This window comes from Cuculus canorus, chromosome 8, assembly GCF_017976375.1.
Source record: "Cuculus canorus isolate bCucCan1 chromosome 8, bCucCan1.pri, whole genome shotgun sequence".
Taxonomy (NCBI): domain Eukaryota; kingdom Metazoa; phylum Chordata; class Aves; order Cuculiformes; family Cuculidae; genus Cuculus; species Cuculus canorus.
Genome location: NC_071408.1, coordinates 29,551,131 through 29,565,204, shown reverse-complemented (window position 1 = coordinate 29,565,204; position 14,074 = coordinate 29,551,131). Strand labels below are relative to the sequence as shown.

The following is a 14,074-nucleotide window of genomic DNA, read 5'->3' as shown; positions in this document are numbered from 1 at the left end:
ATGGATTTCATGCACTGCCAAGCTTTCTGGTATAAAAGGTTTACCTGGCCCTGATATTAAACTATTGTAAAGGTGAAAATGAGAGCGGATGAACCCCAAACAGTGAGGCCCTCATTTCTCCTTTCATGAGAGAACATCATAATTATTTTTTCTGACAAGACTCAAATTGGTATCAGTAATTTTAAAAAGGATGTGTGTATTTATTAGTAAATATTTATGACTGCTGATATGTCAGAAAAATCTGACCAATAGATTTTGAAGCCATTATTTTTGAAATGCCGATGCATATGTCGAGGCAGTTTGTTTCCCCATCAGTGATGATAAAGAAGCTACTCTAATTTATGGATCTCATTTCTCCTTTACTCATCCACTACCAGCTTTCCCTCTCCTAAGTCTGCTGGCATTGGCCAAAAACCCTACTTTGCCCCTTCTGTTATCTGGCACAGTCTTTCTGGATACATCACCACCCCACTAATTTGCCATATGCCTTAAATAATTAAAACGTGTTTTATTCCCAGTTAGCTTCTCCTACCAATGTGTGTATTTGTGCATATTCTTGTCCTATTTATGTTTTTGGGAATTTGACTTGTATAGAAGTATTATACAAGTAGAATTGCATTAAAGTTCCTATTTCAATTGTTTTGTGTAATCTGACTACTTGCATGAACTTGAAACAGAAAAATGAAATCTTCCCTGAGAGGCTTTTGGTGATATCGTTAATGGTTATAAGTGTAGCGTAGCAACAATTTAACTGAACGGGTAAATCATTAACTTCAAGTAAAACTTAAATATTGATAAATACTTTAAATTACAGTCTGCAGCTGTCATAAAGCATCGGAATTTGATAAGATGAAATATAATCTTCTCGTCTGAAGTGTTTTAATGAACCAAAATGAAAGCACTTAATTACTACTTCAAGTTAGTTACTAGAAGTGAAGGAGGAGCAGGTGCTGAGCTCTTGTCTCTACTGACCAATGATAGGACCCAAAGGAATAGCAGGAAGGTGTGTCGGGGAGGTTTAGGCTGAATATTAGGAAAAAGTACTTCTCTCAGAGGGTGGTGGAGCACTGGAACAGCTCCCTGGGGGAAACAGTCACAGCCCCACACCTGACAATATTCCAGAAGCATTTGGGCAACGCCCACAGACACATGGTGTGAATGTTGGGATTGTCCTATCCAGGGACAGGAGTTCGACTTGATGGTCCTCGTGGATCCCTTCCAACTCAGGACATTCTAAGATTCAATTCCTTTGGGAATCCTATGTTTCTTTTAGTTATAATTCTGCGTTACAATTGGTATCAGAAGTGTTACACAAGTATATAATTTAGCACATATTTTCTAGGAAGTTTTTTCCTTAACACGTCATGTCTTGGACTTAACAGACTTGATGAATATTCATTCCATTTTTCAGGTCTAACAGGATTAAAAAATATTGGAAACACTTGTTACATGAATGCGGCTTTACAAGCTCTTTCCAATTGGTAAGGAAGATGGTCGTAAATGCAATTTTATGTTTGCTTATGCATGCATTTTCTCAAGATAGACTTAAGGATCTTGAAGGGCTGTTCTAGCATGGAATATGATGAGTATTTGTTAAATCTCAGTCTTATCTACTACAAACAGTTCTGTCACTGATAGGGGGGAAAGAAACATGTTACGGTAGATGGACCACTGTGATTTTTCCCTTTTTCATTCTAATTCCTTGCTGTCCTAAATGAAAATACTTGCGTGCTAGAAATTAGAAGAAAATCTGATAGAGGCTATTAAGTTTGTGGATTGTGGGTTTTTTTCTGCTAAAGAAAAAAAATCAAAGGGAATGCATAAGAATAAACCCTAATTAAAAAAACCCCAGACGTTAAGATCAAAAGATCCAAATTCAGTCCTTACAAACAATGCATCTAGGACATTCTATGCTAAATCTTCCTAGGAATGGCTCGAATACAAAATCTTGTCATCCCATGGGGATACCGGACAAGTTCATGAAGGAGAAAGCTACAGAAGTTGAAGAGATAAAATGACTATCCAACTCTGAAGTTTCTTGCACTCAAAATAATTAGGCAGGGACAGCGCTTGAGCACATATTATATGCGCGTACTCTATGCGTCTGCTTTGGGCTGCAGTTCAAGACAGGATACAGTTCTAAGTAGACCTCACTGAGATCTGTTTTTGAGTAGGAGGAGAAGGAGGCAAATCTCTCTACAAGAGAGATGACTTTGATTCCCCTTTTGAATCAAAGGGGAGAAGAGAGAGATCGTGTGAGATGGCAACACTGCATGAAGTAAACACATAAATAATCAGTTAAGTATAAATTAACCCACAGATATCATGTGGCACTACTGGATTCTAGAGAAAAGGTGATTTGTTTCAAGTACTGTTCATGGACTGGGCTTATGGTGATGGTTGCTGTAGTGATACAGGTGTACTTCTGTCATGACTGGTAGCAATTGCCTTGAATTTGAATCCTGACAGACAGTTCTGGTGCTTTAACAAATGTCAGAATATGTTTAGGGAGCAGTGGTGTTGTACTGCTGAATTTGTCCTACTAGAAAATGTTTGGTTGCAGCATTTAAGGATGTAAGAAATGGAATTATTCAATTACATAATAATATAACTTTTTCTTGATAAACTTGTGTGATATGCAGGTTTCTTCTTGTATTTTAACAACCTGAAAAAGTAACTATTTTCTTTTCTTTGATTTAAAGCCCACCTTTGACGCACTTCTTTCTTGACTGCGGAGGCTTAGCCCGAACAGATAAGAAACCAGCAATTTGTAAAAGTTACCTCAAGCTGATGACAGAACTCTGGCACAAAAGCAGGTATTGCATCATTTTGGTGCTGAAATGATTAGAAATAAATTCCAGAGTAATGAAGGATGCATGAATGTGTCCTAGGTTTTTACTTTTTGTTTTGTGTACATCACAGAATTGCTCTTATAAATTAAGGAAAGACTGACTTGCAAGATTTAAACACTCCTTATAATCTGTTCTTTTCTATGTCTACCAAAGATAGGAAAAATAATTCATGTAAATTGTAATGAGGAAGTTGTAACAAGAAAGAGATGATAAACGCTATACGAAGTCGCATTAAGCTTTTAAAAAGAAGTTAATAACTGTCAGAAATACATCCAAAATGTTTAACTGCTTCATCCTTTCTGTGATCTTTATTCTGTATTGGTATTTTATAATTTCCTCTTATTTTCTTATATGGAATTTCTATTAGCTCTGTCTAAGAGAATACTTCAAAATATATGTACAAAGGTAAATAAATAGTGATCGTGCATAGATCAGAGGATGTCTGATTTGTCATCTGTTCTCTGACAAGAAATGTGGCATAAAAGTCCTGACGCAGTCTCCATTTCTGTTGGGTGACAGATTTTTTTAAAAATATATGTATTGTTAATTATTCAATACCAATATTATTTGGTTAAGATTAATATTATTGGTGTGAGGCGTTTAATAGTTCAGTTGCAGGTAAAATCATGATCCCAGTAGAGAGAGAAAATTCTGCTTAAATGCTTGTTTTTTAGTGTATATTTACGTATTTGAAAACTTTTTTTTTTTCTAGGCCTGGTTCTGTTGTTCCTACTGGTTTATTTCAAGGAATTAAAACTGTTAATCCAACATTTCGAGGCTATTCTCAACAGGTAAAACTTTCAGATGTCTTTTAAATCTGCCTGAGCTATAAAATTGTCTTAATTTTTAATTTAATGCTTAGATTGCTATGCTTCCTATATTTGTTTCAAGAAAATGTAACGAACTTTAGTTTATATGCTTCAAATCATCTGAAGCTGAACCATGAACAGCTTAAATCAGGTTTTATGTTTGTGTTTTATCAAATTCTTGAAAGGCCTTCAACTTCGGAGAATATCTCCTTTTCCCAGGTAAACTGAAATAATATGTATGTAAAACTTTCCCTTTGTGTGAAATAACATAGTTAATATTTGAGCAGTCCCAGAAAACAGAATAAGGGTTGTTTAAAAATAAAAAAGAATGTAATAGAATTTTTTTATATTCATATACCAGTTGTTTTTTTTTAAAAAAAAATAAATACACAGTATCCAATTTTCATTTCTCCTCAGAGGAAAAGTGCTGCTGTGTGTTTCATAATCAGTATTGTGGGAAGTGGGGGTTGATAACTTGTTCCGGAGGCATGGATTATTGTGTAGTAAAGGCGTTCTTCACTTGATCCTTCATACAGCATTTCACTGCATTCGTACAGTTTGCAGCACTTTATTTAAAAGCTTTTGGGCTAGAGGAAAAATGTAAACCCTGTAATTAGAAAAGCTTACTAATATCTTCCAGGAATCTGCTGTTATCCAGAGGAATTTTTCTGTTTTGCTTAACATGTTTCATTTCTCTAGAGTGGAGGATTAGAACACGTTTTAATGTTCAAATGTTACATGGTGCTGTAAAGTAGATGTTTAACTATCTCAACTTTTTTTCTTCTCATGAATTTCTGAAGAGCCACGTGAATTTCTGGAAAAGTAGAAAATTAATCCTGATAACCGAGAAGAAACTGTATGGAAACTTGGTTCTCACAACTTTGAATGCTGAGGAGAATGTCTTTTTCCATGCAGAGCAACACTTAATGAGAACCATTTTTAGGTTCTGCCTGGATCACACTTCCATTGCCTGTTTAGTAGGTTTCACGGCAACAATTAAAACAAAGCAGGTCTTTCGTGGCCAATACTCTTCTGTTGGCCTGCCTTGTCAGTTGGGCAGCCATGTCCAATATTCAGGGAGAAAAAGGAATTCTTTTGCTCAGTGAAGAATTCCCAGAAAATAGGCATATTATTTTTTTTTTCATTACCCAAACCCAAAACCTAAATCTGACAGTTGTAATTTTTAAGAAAAAAGAATGTTTTCTAGTTGGCAGCTGTGAGCTTAGTAAGTAAATGCTATGATGGGTGGGAATGTTGAGCAGCAAAAATTATTATTTCAAGCAACCAAAAAGGCAAATAGAAGCAGTAGCTGTTGTCAAGAAGATGTGGTTGTTTTCACCCACACTTGCTTTATTAGATATTCTCTGTTGCCAGGAACCAAGCTGCTGCATGGGATGTTGAAACTTGGTGGCTTTTAAGATCTTTCCAAACATGGATTAGACTTTTACAATTGTAATACTTGACAGTTCTTTGTGGAAACGATAGTTGAGGATTCTTGTCCAGGCTTGAGTGAAATTAAGACCTTGTTGACAGCGTGGTGCAATTGTAAAGACGGGCTAAGAACATCATAGCACTTTATTAAAAAAAGTAAAATCACAGAATGTCCTGAGCTGGAAAGGACCCACAAGGATCGAGCCCAGCTCCTGTCCCTGCACAGGACAACCCCAACATTCACACTGTGAATGTCTGTGGCTCTGTCCAAATGCTTCTTGGATATTGTCAGGCTTGGCACCATGACTGCTGTTCCAGTGCTCCACCACCGTCTGGGTGAAGAATCTTTTCCTAATATCCAACCTAAACCTCTCGCAGCACAAGTACTTGCATGTCCAGTGAAAGCAAGGCTCTGGTTGCTTGACTGAAGATGCTTGCGTAAAGTTTTAAAAAACTGTCCCTAAAACATTCCATTACCAGCAAAGCTGGAGCCTGACCATGCTCTTGGTGGTTACTTAAGTTACATTTATCATTCCTGTAAGCTACAGTAGTGTTTTTGTTCAAGTTGTTGAAATAAGTTTTTTGGGAATTGAAGTGTTTTGGGGGAAAATTGTGTGATAGGATTAGTTGTGACGTGCAAGTAATGGATGCAGGAAACAAATATGGAATCACAGAATGGATTGGGTTGGAAGAGACCTTAAAGATCATCCGGTTCCAACCTCCCTGCCATGGGCAGAGACACCTCCCACGGGATCAGGTTGCTCAAAGTCTGAGTGGACTGGAAATTAAATATCTTTTGAACATTAAACCTGGGACAGAACACTTTGCCTTAGTCTTCTTTAACAGCCATCTGAAGCTTTAGTTTTAGTGATGTGTATCTTTTCCTGATAGGACTTTAATATCTTACAAATAAAATGGAGTAATATTGTAAAACTTGTTTAAAATTCTAGGACGCACAAGAATTTTTGCGTTGTCTAATGGATTTGCTTCATGAAGAACTTAAAGAGCCAGTTGTAGAACTGGAAGATGCCCAGCCGATGAGTGTTGAAGAGAGTATAGAAGAAGACAAGAACCAGTCAGATGTAGGCTTTCAGCCCTGTGAATCCTGTGGTACCTGTGATAAAACAGAAAGCGATGCTATCTTCAAACCTGTCTTAGAAGATCCTGCAGAGACAACCATGTTAATTCAGGATGATGATAACAACTCAATCACATCCAAAGATTGGCAGAAAGAAAAAATACCAAACAACAAGCTTAAACGAGCAAATTCTATGGACGACTTGGAAAAAGACACAAACGCTGCTTCAGAGACCACTGAATTTTTAAACAATCAAGGAACTGTCAAAGTACAGATACACAGCAGATTCTCAGGTATCACATTACTAACATGCAATTGAAATAGATTCTTAGCCAGGATTTCTGTGTGAGTGAGAATGAGTTGTAGAATACAGTAGAGAGGTATAGTCAAATAGGGTAGGTGGTTTTACTTGTAAATGGTGCACCTTCTTAATTTATTTTTTGAGTTTAAATGTTCTGAATTAAATTTGAATTCCCTTGAAAAGCTGAAGATTTGTGTCGGGTAGGGCTTCAGATAATTCGTAAGAGTGGGGTTGTTTGATTTTGTTATGTATGGGAATTGAAATGGTGCTTCATCCCTATAAGTCCAAGTAACCTGATAGTCTACTTAAGTAAATGATGTAACCATAGGGTATGTTCATTCTGCAGTACATTTTTGGTAGAATTTATCAAATAATGCAAATATTAATTACAGAGTACATCAGTGATGCTCACGTGAATGATATATCTGCAGCCCAAATCCCATCAGCGAATGAAGGGATGAACACACGCTTATCAAACAGTCCTCCAAAATCGTATGCATCATGCTCTTCACTGGCATCAGTCCACAAAAAAGGTACAGTCCCTTTATTTTCTCTCTCCTGGTACTGAATTGCTCTGTATTGCAGTTGTCATTTTGTTGTTTCTTAGGTCTTGCATAACAATGCAGTGGTGTTCTTAGGGGGTTTTTTTATCCCCTACCCCCAGTCAGGGGAGAGACCATTATGTTAGCTGGGCATATAATAAGACTCCCTTTACTTCTTTTAAAACTTATTTTTCTTTTTAAGCATGAATAGTATTTGCCTTTGATTTGGGTGGACGGCACAGTATTTTTAAACAACTGTCAATTACAGTGGTTTGGAGAGAGGGAAAACATGGGTGAAGTTGATACCCACAGAGAGGTAATGTTTTTGAGAGAATGTGCACGTTGTTTCTTCGGCAGAAGTTCAGTAAGTCAGCATTTGACTTTATTTAGTTTTAAGGAGCCATGGGTACCTGTACTGTAGGTAGAACTGTATATGCAAGCTGTTTTCTCATTGTTGGTGTCTTTGCGTTGTGGAGTATTTCTTTTGACACTTTCCACACTCTAATGTGTTTATCAGCATCCAGAATGCTTAGACTTTTATTGCCTTTATCTAAAAGTCAGTGTGGCTTGAAGGTACAGGGAACAATATATGATTTTTTATTTTTTGCCTTTCTATGTCTAATGGTAGAACTATTTGAATAAAATCTCATCCTTTGGAATGTGCTTTTAAGGCCAGTATTAAACCAAACCGAAAAACTGCCAGAAACTTAATATCGTGATCCTCTTATCACTCTCTGCAACTACTTGGAAGGAGGCTGTAGCAAGGCAGATGTTGGTCTTTTCTCCCAAATAAGAAGATATAGGAGGAGAGAAAATGGCCTCAAGTTGTGCCAGGGGAGGTTTAGATTGGATATTAGGAAATTTTCACCAACAGAGTGTGTCAAGCATTGAAACAGGCTGCCGAGGGAAGTGGTTGAGTCACCATCCCTGGAGGTATTTAAAAGACATGTAGATGTGATGCTTTTATGGTTGGATTCGATGATCTTAAAGATCTTTTCCAGACTAAATGATTCTGTGATTCTTTTCCACTTCTTCCTTGCTGAAAACACATGGTGCCTGTAGGGTGCCACAGCTTCTCGGTGTCTTCCATTTCTACCTGCTGTTTGTTAGTGTAGATAGATACAGCACATCCTCCACATCACTGATAAATGTAGTCTTTAGTACCATCTTAAGCAGTTTAGTGCCAAAATAAGTGATTGAAAGGAACCTTAAAGAATTCTGGGGAAAAGGCTGTATGAAGCAGTTTGCATACATGATATATTTATCTGATGCGTTGTTGAAAAGAAGGTTTTTCAGATTACTTCTAAGAGCTGTTCTTTCTGATGGAGATTTTAGATTTTTAGACTTTTAGATTCAGACTTTTTGATTATTTTAGACATATTTCTAGGCAGAGGACGATACAGAGACTATGTATAATACAGCAGTAAAGAGACAAGACTATTTGCTTATGGGAAAAGTCTTTATGTACAAAGCAACCTTAGGAGCCTGTGATCTATGTGAAAGGTTTATTGGAGTAATTCAGTTTGCTTTTCACTGTAATTATTTCCATGTTTCGCTGCCTATCCTGTTATTGGCTGTCAGCATTTTGGCAGACTTTGCCTTTGACTCCTACGAGACTTTGGAGTGATCCCTTGGGTGGAGTATTGACTCCAGAAGAGGTTTTGTGGTCTGTTTTCACCTACAATTCCAGTAATTTGTAGAGCCCAAGAGACTGCTCTGGCGTGTTTACATAATTAGTAGTGGGTTTGAGAGAGGAGCACATGTTGGCCTGGAATTTTACTTTAATTTTCTTTAATAAGCTGCTAACAGGCTGGCCTCAAGTAGTAAATTTAGTCTACTTCAACCCCCTATCCATCAACGTTGTGATACAGTAAGCTTGTGTGTGAGCTGTTCAGACCAGCGTGGTTAGAACTTCCTGGAAAGACGTGATCAAATTAAATGTCAAAAAGAATGTGCCTTTTTAAGTTTATACCTTGGGGGGGTTCCTGCCAGGATGAATCTCATAGCAGATGTCGATTTCAAGACTGGCGGTTTGAGTTTTACTTAAACAGAGACAAAATTTTCTGGTGTTTGTTCTCCCTAAACTGCTTGAGGAACCTACATGAATTGCCTGGTCGTCGCAGTGATCTGGTTGTGTAATTTCCAAGAACTGTTTAGTAAATAGAAAACAAGGCTTGGGTCATAATTTAAACTTAATATGTGTGGTCTCTAATTATAGTATGCAGTATTGAAGGGAATCGGAATCCTCTGTATCTTGACTGACTGAGCATTTTATTTTTGTCACTTCAGTTTCAACTGTATCGTCACCAAAAAGGAAGAAGCGCAAGAAGTACAGGAGCGTTATCTCTGATATATTTGATGGGACTATAATAAGCTCAGTACAGTGCTTGACTTGTGATCGGGTGAGTAAGGAAGCAAAAGTTGTGATCTTAACATGTGTTTTTCCCAGTACAGAGACTTAAGGTTTTACAAATACAGTCATTCTCTGGTAAGATTATTCCTTTGTGGCACATTTTCTCAGAAGGTTGGGTTGTTTCATATTCACTAAAACAGCAATAGCAGCTACTAACAGCATTCTGTGTTTAGACTGGTTAGCTCACATTGAGCTGGAGATTTACTCAGAGCTGAAAAATAACATTTTGAGAATTGTTTTATAGTAAGGATAGATAAAAGCTTGCTCTACGCCTCCACTTAGGTATGATTAGTTTCTAGTAATGTTCTGAGTATCCTAAAGCGTGCCTGCTACTGCCGTGAGTTCTTAGGGAGATTATGTTACAGAGAAAAGTAAAAGATGGTGGTCCAAACATTGCTGTAGCAGTCTTATCAGGTAGATTGAGGCTAAGAAAATTTGTGTCTTTCAAGAAATCCAGGGAAAGGTACTTACCTTTACAGATTATATGAATCATTACTTAACTGCTTTCTGAAGTTGCCCACTACAGCAAGATATGATGCAATATAGAAAGAGTTATTTTTTGCTGTACTGTTTGCTCATGTAATTACTAAGAATAGCACATGTGATCATTTGAAAAAAGTCAGTTCTCTAAATTTCATTTCCAAAGCAATAATATCAAATACTGGATACCCAAGTCTTTGCACTGGGGACAAGTTTCTCAATACAAAGTTTAAACCTGACCCTTAGGCAATTTCATGCCCTTACTGCTTCCCTTGCTTTAGAACGAAGAATACTGAGACCTCAGGGTAATCTGGAGAGCAAATTAAAAAAAAACAGATAAGAAATTTTAGTTTGCTTGATGTTTTAGTCTGACTGTGGGATTGCTAAATCCAGCATGGGAGAAACGAAATGCCCAGCTGGGTTTCTTTTGCAGCAGGTCCGGTTACATCAGGTCACGATAACGTCAAAGTAAAATGCTGTCAGAAGAATGGGCTGATGCTTTCTGAAATAAGCTTGTGTAACAGGAGCCTGAGGCAAAACCCACTGTTTGTGTGACCAGTAGGAAGACATAATAAGTAACGACTTAAAAAAAATTTCAGTGATAACAATGTGCAAGTTCACTCCAAAATGGTTTTTTTTTTTTCTTCCTCTTGTATCTCCTTATTTATAATTAATTTGCAACCCAGTGGAATTTTCAACTCTACGATGACTTAGTAGTTACTGGTGCACTTTACGTTATTCACTTTAATTACTGTTTCTCTTCAAGCCTAACGGTATTTTGTTTCATTTGTTCTCTTCTTTAGCTGTCTGTAACCCTGGAGACCTTTCAGGATCTGTCCTTGCCTATTCCAGGCAAGGAAGATCTTGCTAAACTCCATTCCGCAAGCCATCAGACATCTCTGGTCAAGGCAGGGTCATGCGGAGAAGCGTATGCCCCGCAGGGATGGATAGCTTTTTTCATGGAATATTTCAAAAGGTAAGTAGTATTTATCTTGGTTCATTTTTCGATCTATTTTGAAATTCCTGTTTCTGCTCTTCTGGCAGAACATTTGTTGGTTTTCTTTCTTTTCTGTCAATGATGTTTCAGGTTTGTTGTCTCATGTGTTCCTAGCTGGTTTTGGGGTCCAGTTGTAACCTTACAAGATTGTCTTGCTGCCTTTTTCGCCAGAGATGAGCTCAAGGGTAAGAGGTTAATTACATGACCATGTTTCTTCTTTTTTTCCTCCTATCGCAATAAGATGATTAATGTCTTCTTAGCTTCACTCAATTAAGCAAAAGCCACCTGTTAGACTGTAATACAGTCATTCCTTGCTCTTATGGGAACATTTATTTCTAAAAGGTAAGCTCACTCAACTGAATATTTGAGTAAGAAGTGCCCATTAAAGCTGATTTAGAAATTGAAGTAAATCTGAATTTGGTTTAATGAGATCATATCAACTGAAGGGTCATAAAAATTTCAAAACCCACTGTATTAATACTCATTCTCATAACTCTAATTTGTATTTAGTAAATTATTTCCCTTCTGTATTATATAGCATCATCTCTTCAGATTATGCTGAACTACTTCATAGCTGAAAGCATAAAACCTAAGAACCCTTCCTATTTATTTGCTCTCACAACACTCTTACAAGTGCTAAATATTGAATGCAACCTAAAGACAAATTCCCTTGAAACTTTTATATCTCAAACGTATCCTCTTGGAGGAGAAGTGTTTGGATTTAAAGAATAATGTCTGTTTTTCTTCTCCCCGGTACTTGCAGGTGATAACATGTACAGCTGTGGAAGGTGTAAAAAGTAAGCTGGCTTTTGCCTTTGCTTGTTTTAATGGTCATAATTTGAGTGCTTTAATGCTTCTGTTAGTCAAGAGGCTTTTATTTCTGTTGGGTGTGTCGGGCTACTGTTAATCCTTTGATACTGCCTTGTGTTCTGGCTGTCAGAAATGTAATATTACAAAGGTGCGGGAGTCAGGAAGCACTGACTCACTGTACCATATTGCAAACCGAGTGTGCTTATTTCTTCTTCATGTTCCTTACCATTTTAGACCTTTCTAAATTGTTCTTGGTTGATAAAATAAAAGCTTTTAGTGCTCTTTATTACTGACAGGTTTTCATTTTTATGCAGAGTGTCACTTCAGTGTGTTAAAAACAAATAAATGTGCTATGGCTTTAAATACTAAAGAACCAAGAAACAAAATGGTCTGAATACTGCCTAAAGCTGTTTATAGAAAAGAGTGTTATTCATTGCTATGTAACTGGTGATCTACTGTAGGTAATTTCTTAAACTTAGTTGATTTCTTCTTTCTCTTTTGCTGAATAATCAGCTTTTGTGAATCTTCAAGTTCTTTTATGCTTAAAGAAACTCTTAGCTGGTTGAAGCTTGATTACCTGTTCTTGCTGCCTTGAATTTTTCAGTGGTACAGATTGTTTTTTCTCCTGAAGCATCATTGTTTGTGTTGTTTTGGCTACTCCTTGTCTAGTCTACATTCCAGAAATATTTTGGGTTTGATAATGTAATGTTCAGCTTGGACTTTTGCTGATCTAGCACAGTGAAATAAAACCTTTGCAGAACTAAGTATTGGTTGATTTTTTTTGTTTGTTTGTATTTTTCATTTGCTTAGGTTAAGAAATGGAGTGAAATTCTGCAAAGTGCAAAAATTTCCTGAGGTACTGTTACTACATGCACTTTAAAGCACTTTTTCTGCATGATTAGGAATGTGGTAAGACTAAGTTACGTGGAGTAAATTGTGTTTATCATGTTATATGATGAAAGCTATCTTCATATTGACTTTTTTTTTTTTAAGAGTGTGATCAACGTCTAATTAGTCACCCCATAAAAAAGTGAACTTTGTACATGAAATGTAGAAGAACAGGGTTTTTCTCCCGTCGTTACTGTCAGCTTGCAGGACTTATTTATACTGTAGGGCATAGAACTAAATACCACAGACAGACTGAGAATGTTTTCTGTAAGTAATGTTTGTAACTTTACGTTTTAAAAGTAATCCCATCTTACACTTCAAAGCATGAGTTGATGACTGAGTTAATGTCCCTTGTGACAAGATGGTGCAGTAGGCACCGAGGAAGAGAAAAGGTATGTTCATTGCTGCATCAGTGTTAGTAACTGTTCAAGACTGAGGGTTTTTTTATGCTGTTAGTAAGATTAGTCTTTGATAATTACAAATTCATTTCCAACTCCTTAAGCCACCGATTGATTTAAAACAGAAAATCTGTGGAACACAGAGCTTGCGATAGTTGCCTTGTGCCACAGGGAAAGTGATCCTTATGGAAAAGATAGCATGTGCAGCGTAGTTATTAAACACCAACCAGCAGCATGTGTAGTTCTTCAGTGAATCTGTCAATTTCTTACAGATATTGTGCATTCATCTCAAAAGATTTAGACATGAACTTATGTTTTCGACAAAAATTGGGACCCATGTGTCCTTTCCGTTGGAAGGCCTTGATCTTCAACCTTTCCTTGCGAAGGACAGTCCAGCTCAAATAGTGACTTATGATCTCCTGTCTGTCATCTGCCATCACGGAACTGCCAGCAGTAAGTATGAGGTTCACTGTTTTGGCTTTGCACTTGATATTCACATCAGCACCTCTGTTTAAGGATAATATCTGTATACTGAAGGGTATCTAGATAAGCATTGGTAATTAGAATGTGAAAGATAAATGCTGTGATTTCTAGCTTTAATTGTAAGATGTCTTGCCCTTAAAAGAGTCGACACATTTTTAAATTGTATGGCATACCAAAATAAAATTGCAGATGGAAAAAAAATAACAGGTCCTGGAATATTAAGTGGAAAAAACGTATATACACTATTGAAAATGAACAGTATAAAGGTACAACAATATTCTGTGCCAGCAAATGCCCAGTTGATCAGCTGTTCTACACAACTGTTGTGTCTCGTGTTTTGTATGCTTTGTATACCTTACTTTTTTTGGAAAGAGTTCACAAGGTACCACAAAGATGTCGGTAATGGGTTTTAAACAATGTTCTCTCGGATCATCAGTTCCAATTAACCACAAACCAGGCAGTTACTGCCTACATGGACAGTGATAAGTAGCTGAATAAACGTCTTAATGCTGTTTGTCAGGCTTATTCCTGACAGATTTTGGAAAACAGGAGGAAGAAAAATTTGAAGCCAGAAACTTTGTAGATTTTTATA

The 14,074-nt window shown here is 36.9% G+C and overlaps 1 protein-coding gene across 4 annotated transcripts in view; it reads left to right on the top strand.

The window, feature by feature from the left end:
• USP33 (ubiquitin specific peptidase 33) overlaps positions 1–14,074 on the top strand; it is a 48,007-nt gene that overhangs the window by 15,098 nt on the left and 18,835 nt on the right. For 2 of the 4 annotated variants that reach the window (XM_054072722.1, XM_054072725.1), the window contains exons 7-17: positions 1,412–1,481; positions 2,703–2,816; positions 3,565–3,643; positions 6,043–6,463; positions 6,864–7,004; positions 9,303–9,415; positions 10,710–10,882; positions 10,985–11,088; positions 11,667–11,700; positions 12,524–12,569; positions 13,272–13,452. In XM_054072722.1, the coding sequence (XP_053928697.1) occupies positions 1,412–1,481; positions 2,703–2,816; positions 3,565–3,643; positions 6,043–6,463; positions 6,864–7,004; positions 9,303–9,415; positions 10,710–10,882; positions 10,985–11,088; positions 11,667–11,700; positions 12,524–12,569; positions 13,272–13,452 (1,476 nt within the window). The remainder of the gene's footprint in view (positions 1–1,411; positions 1,482–2,702; positions 2,817–3,564; positions 3,644–6,042; positions 6,464–6,863; positions 7,005–9,302; positions 9,416–10,709; positions 10,883–10,984; positions 11,089–11,666; positions 11,701–12,523; positions 12,570–13,271; positions 13,453–14,074) is intronic. The other 2 variants (XM_054072723.1, XM_054072724.1) reach the window with 2 other exon arrangements.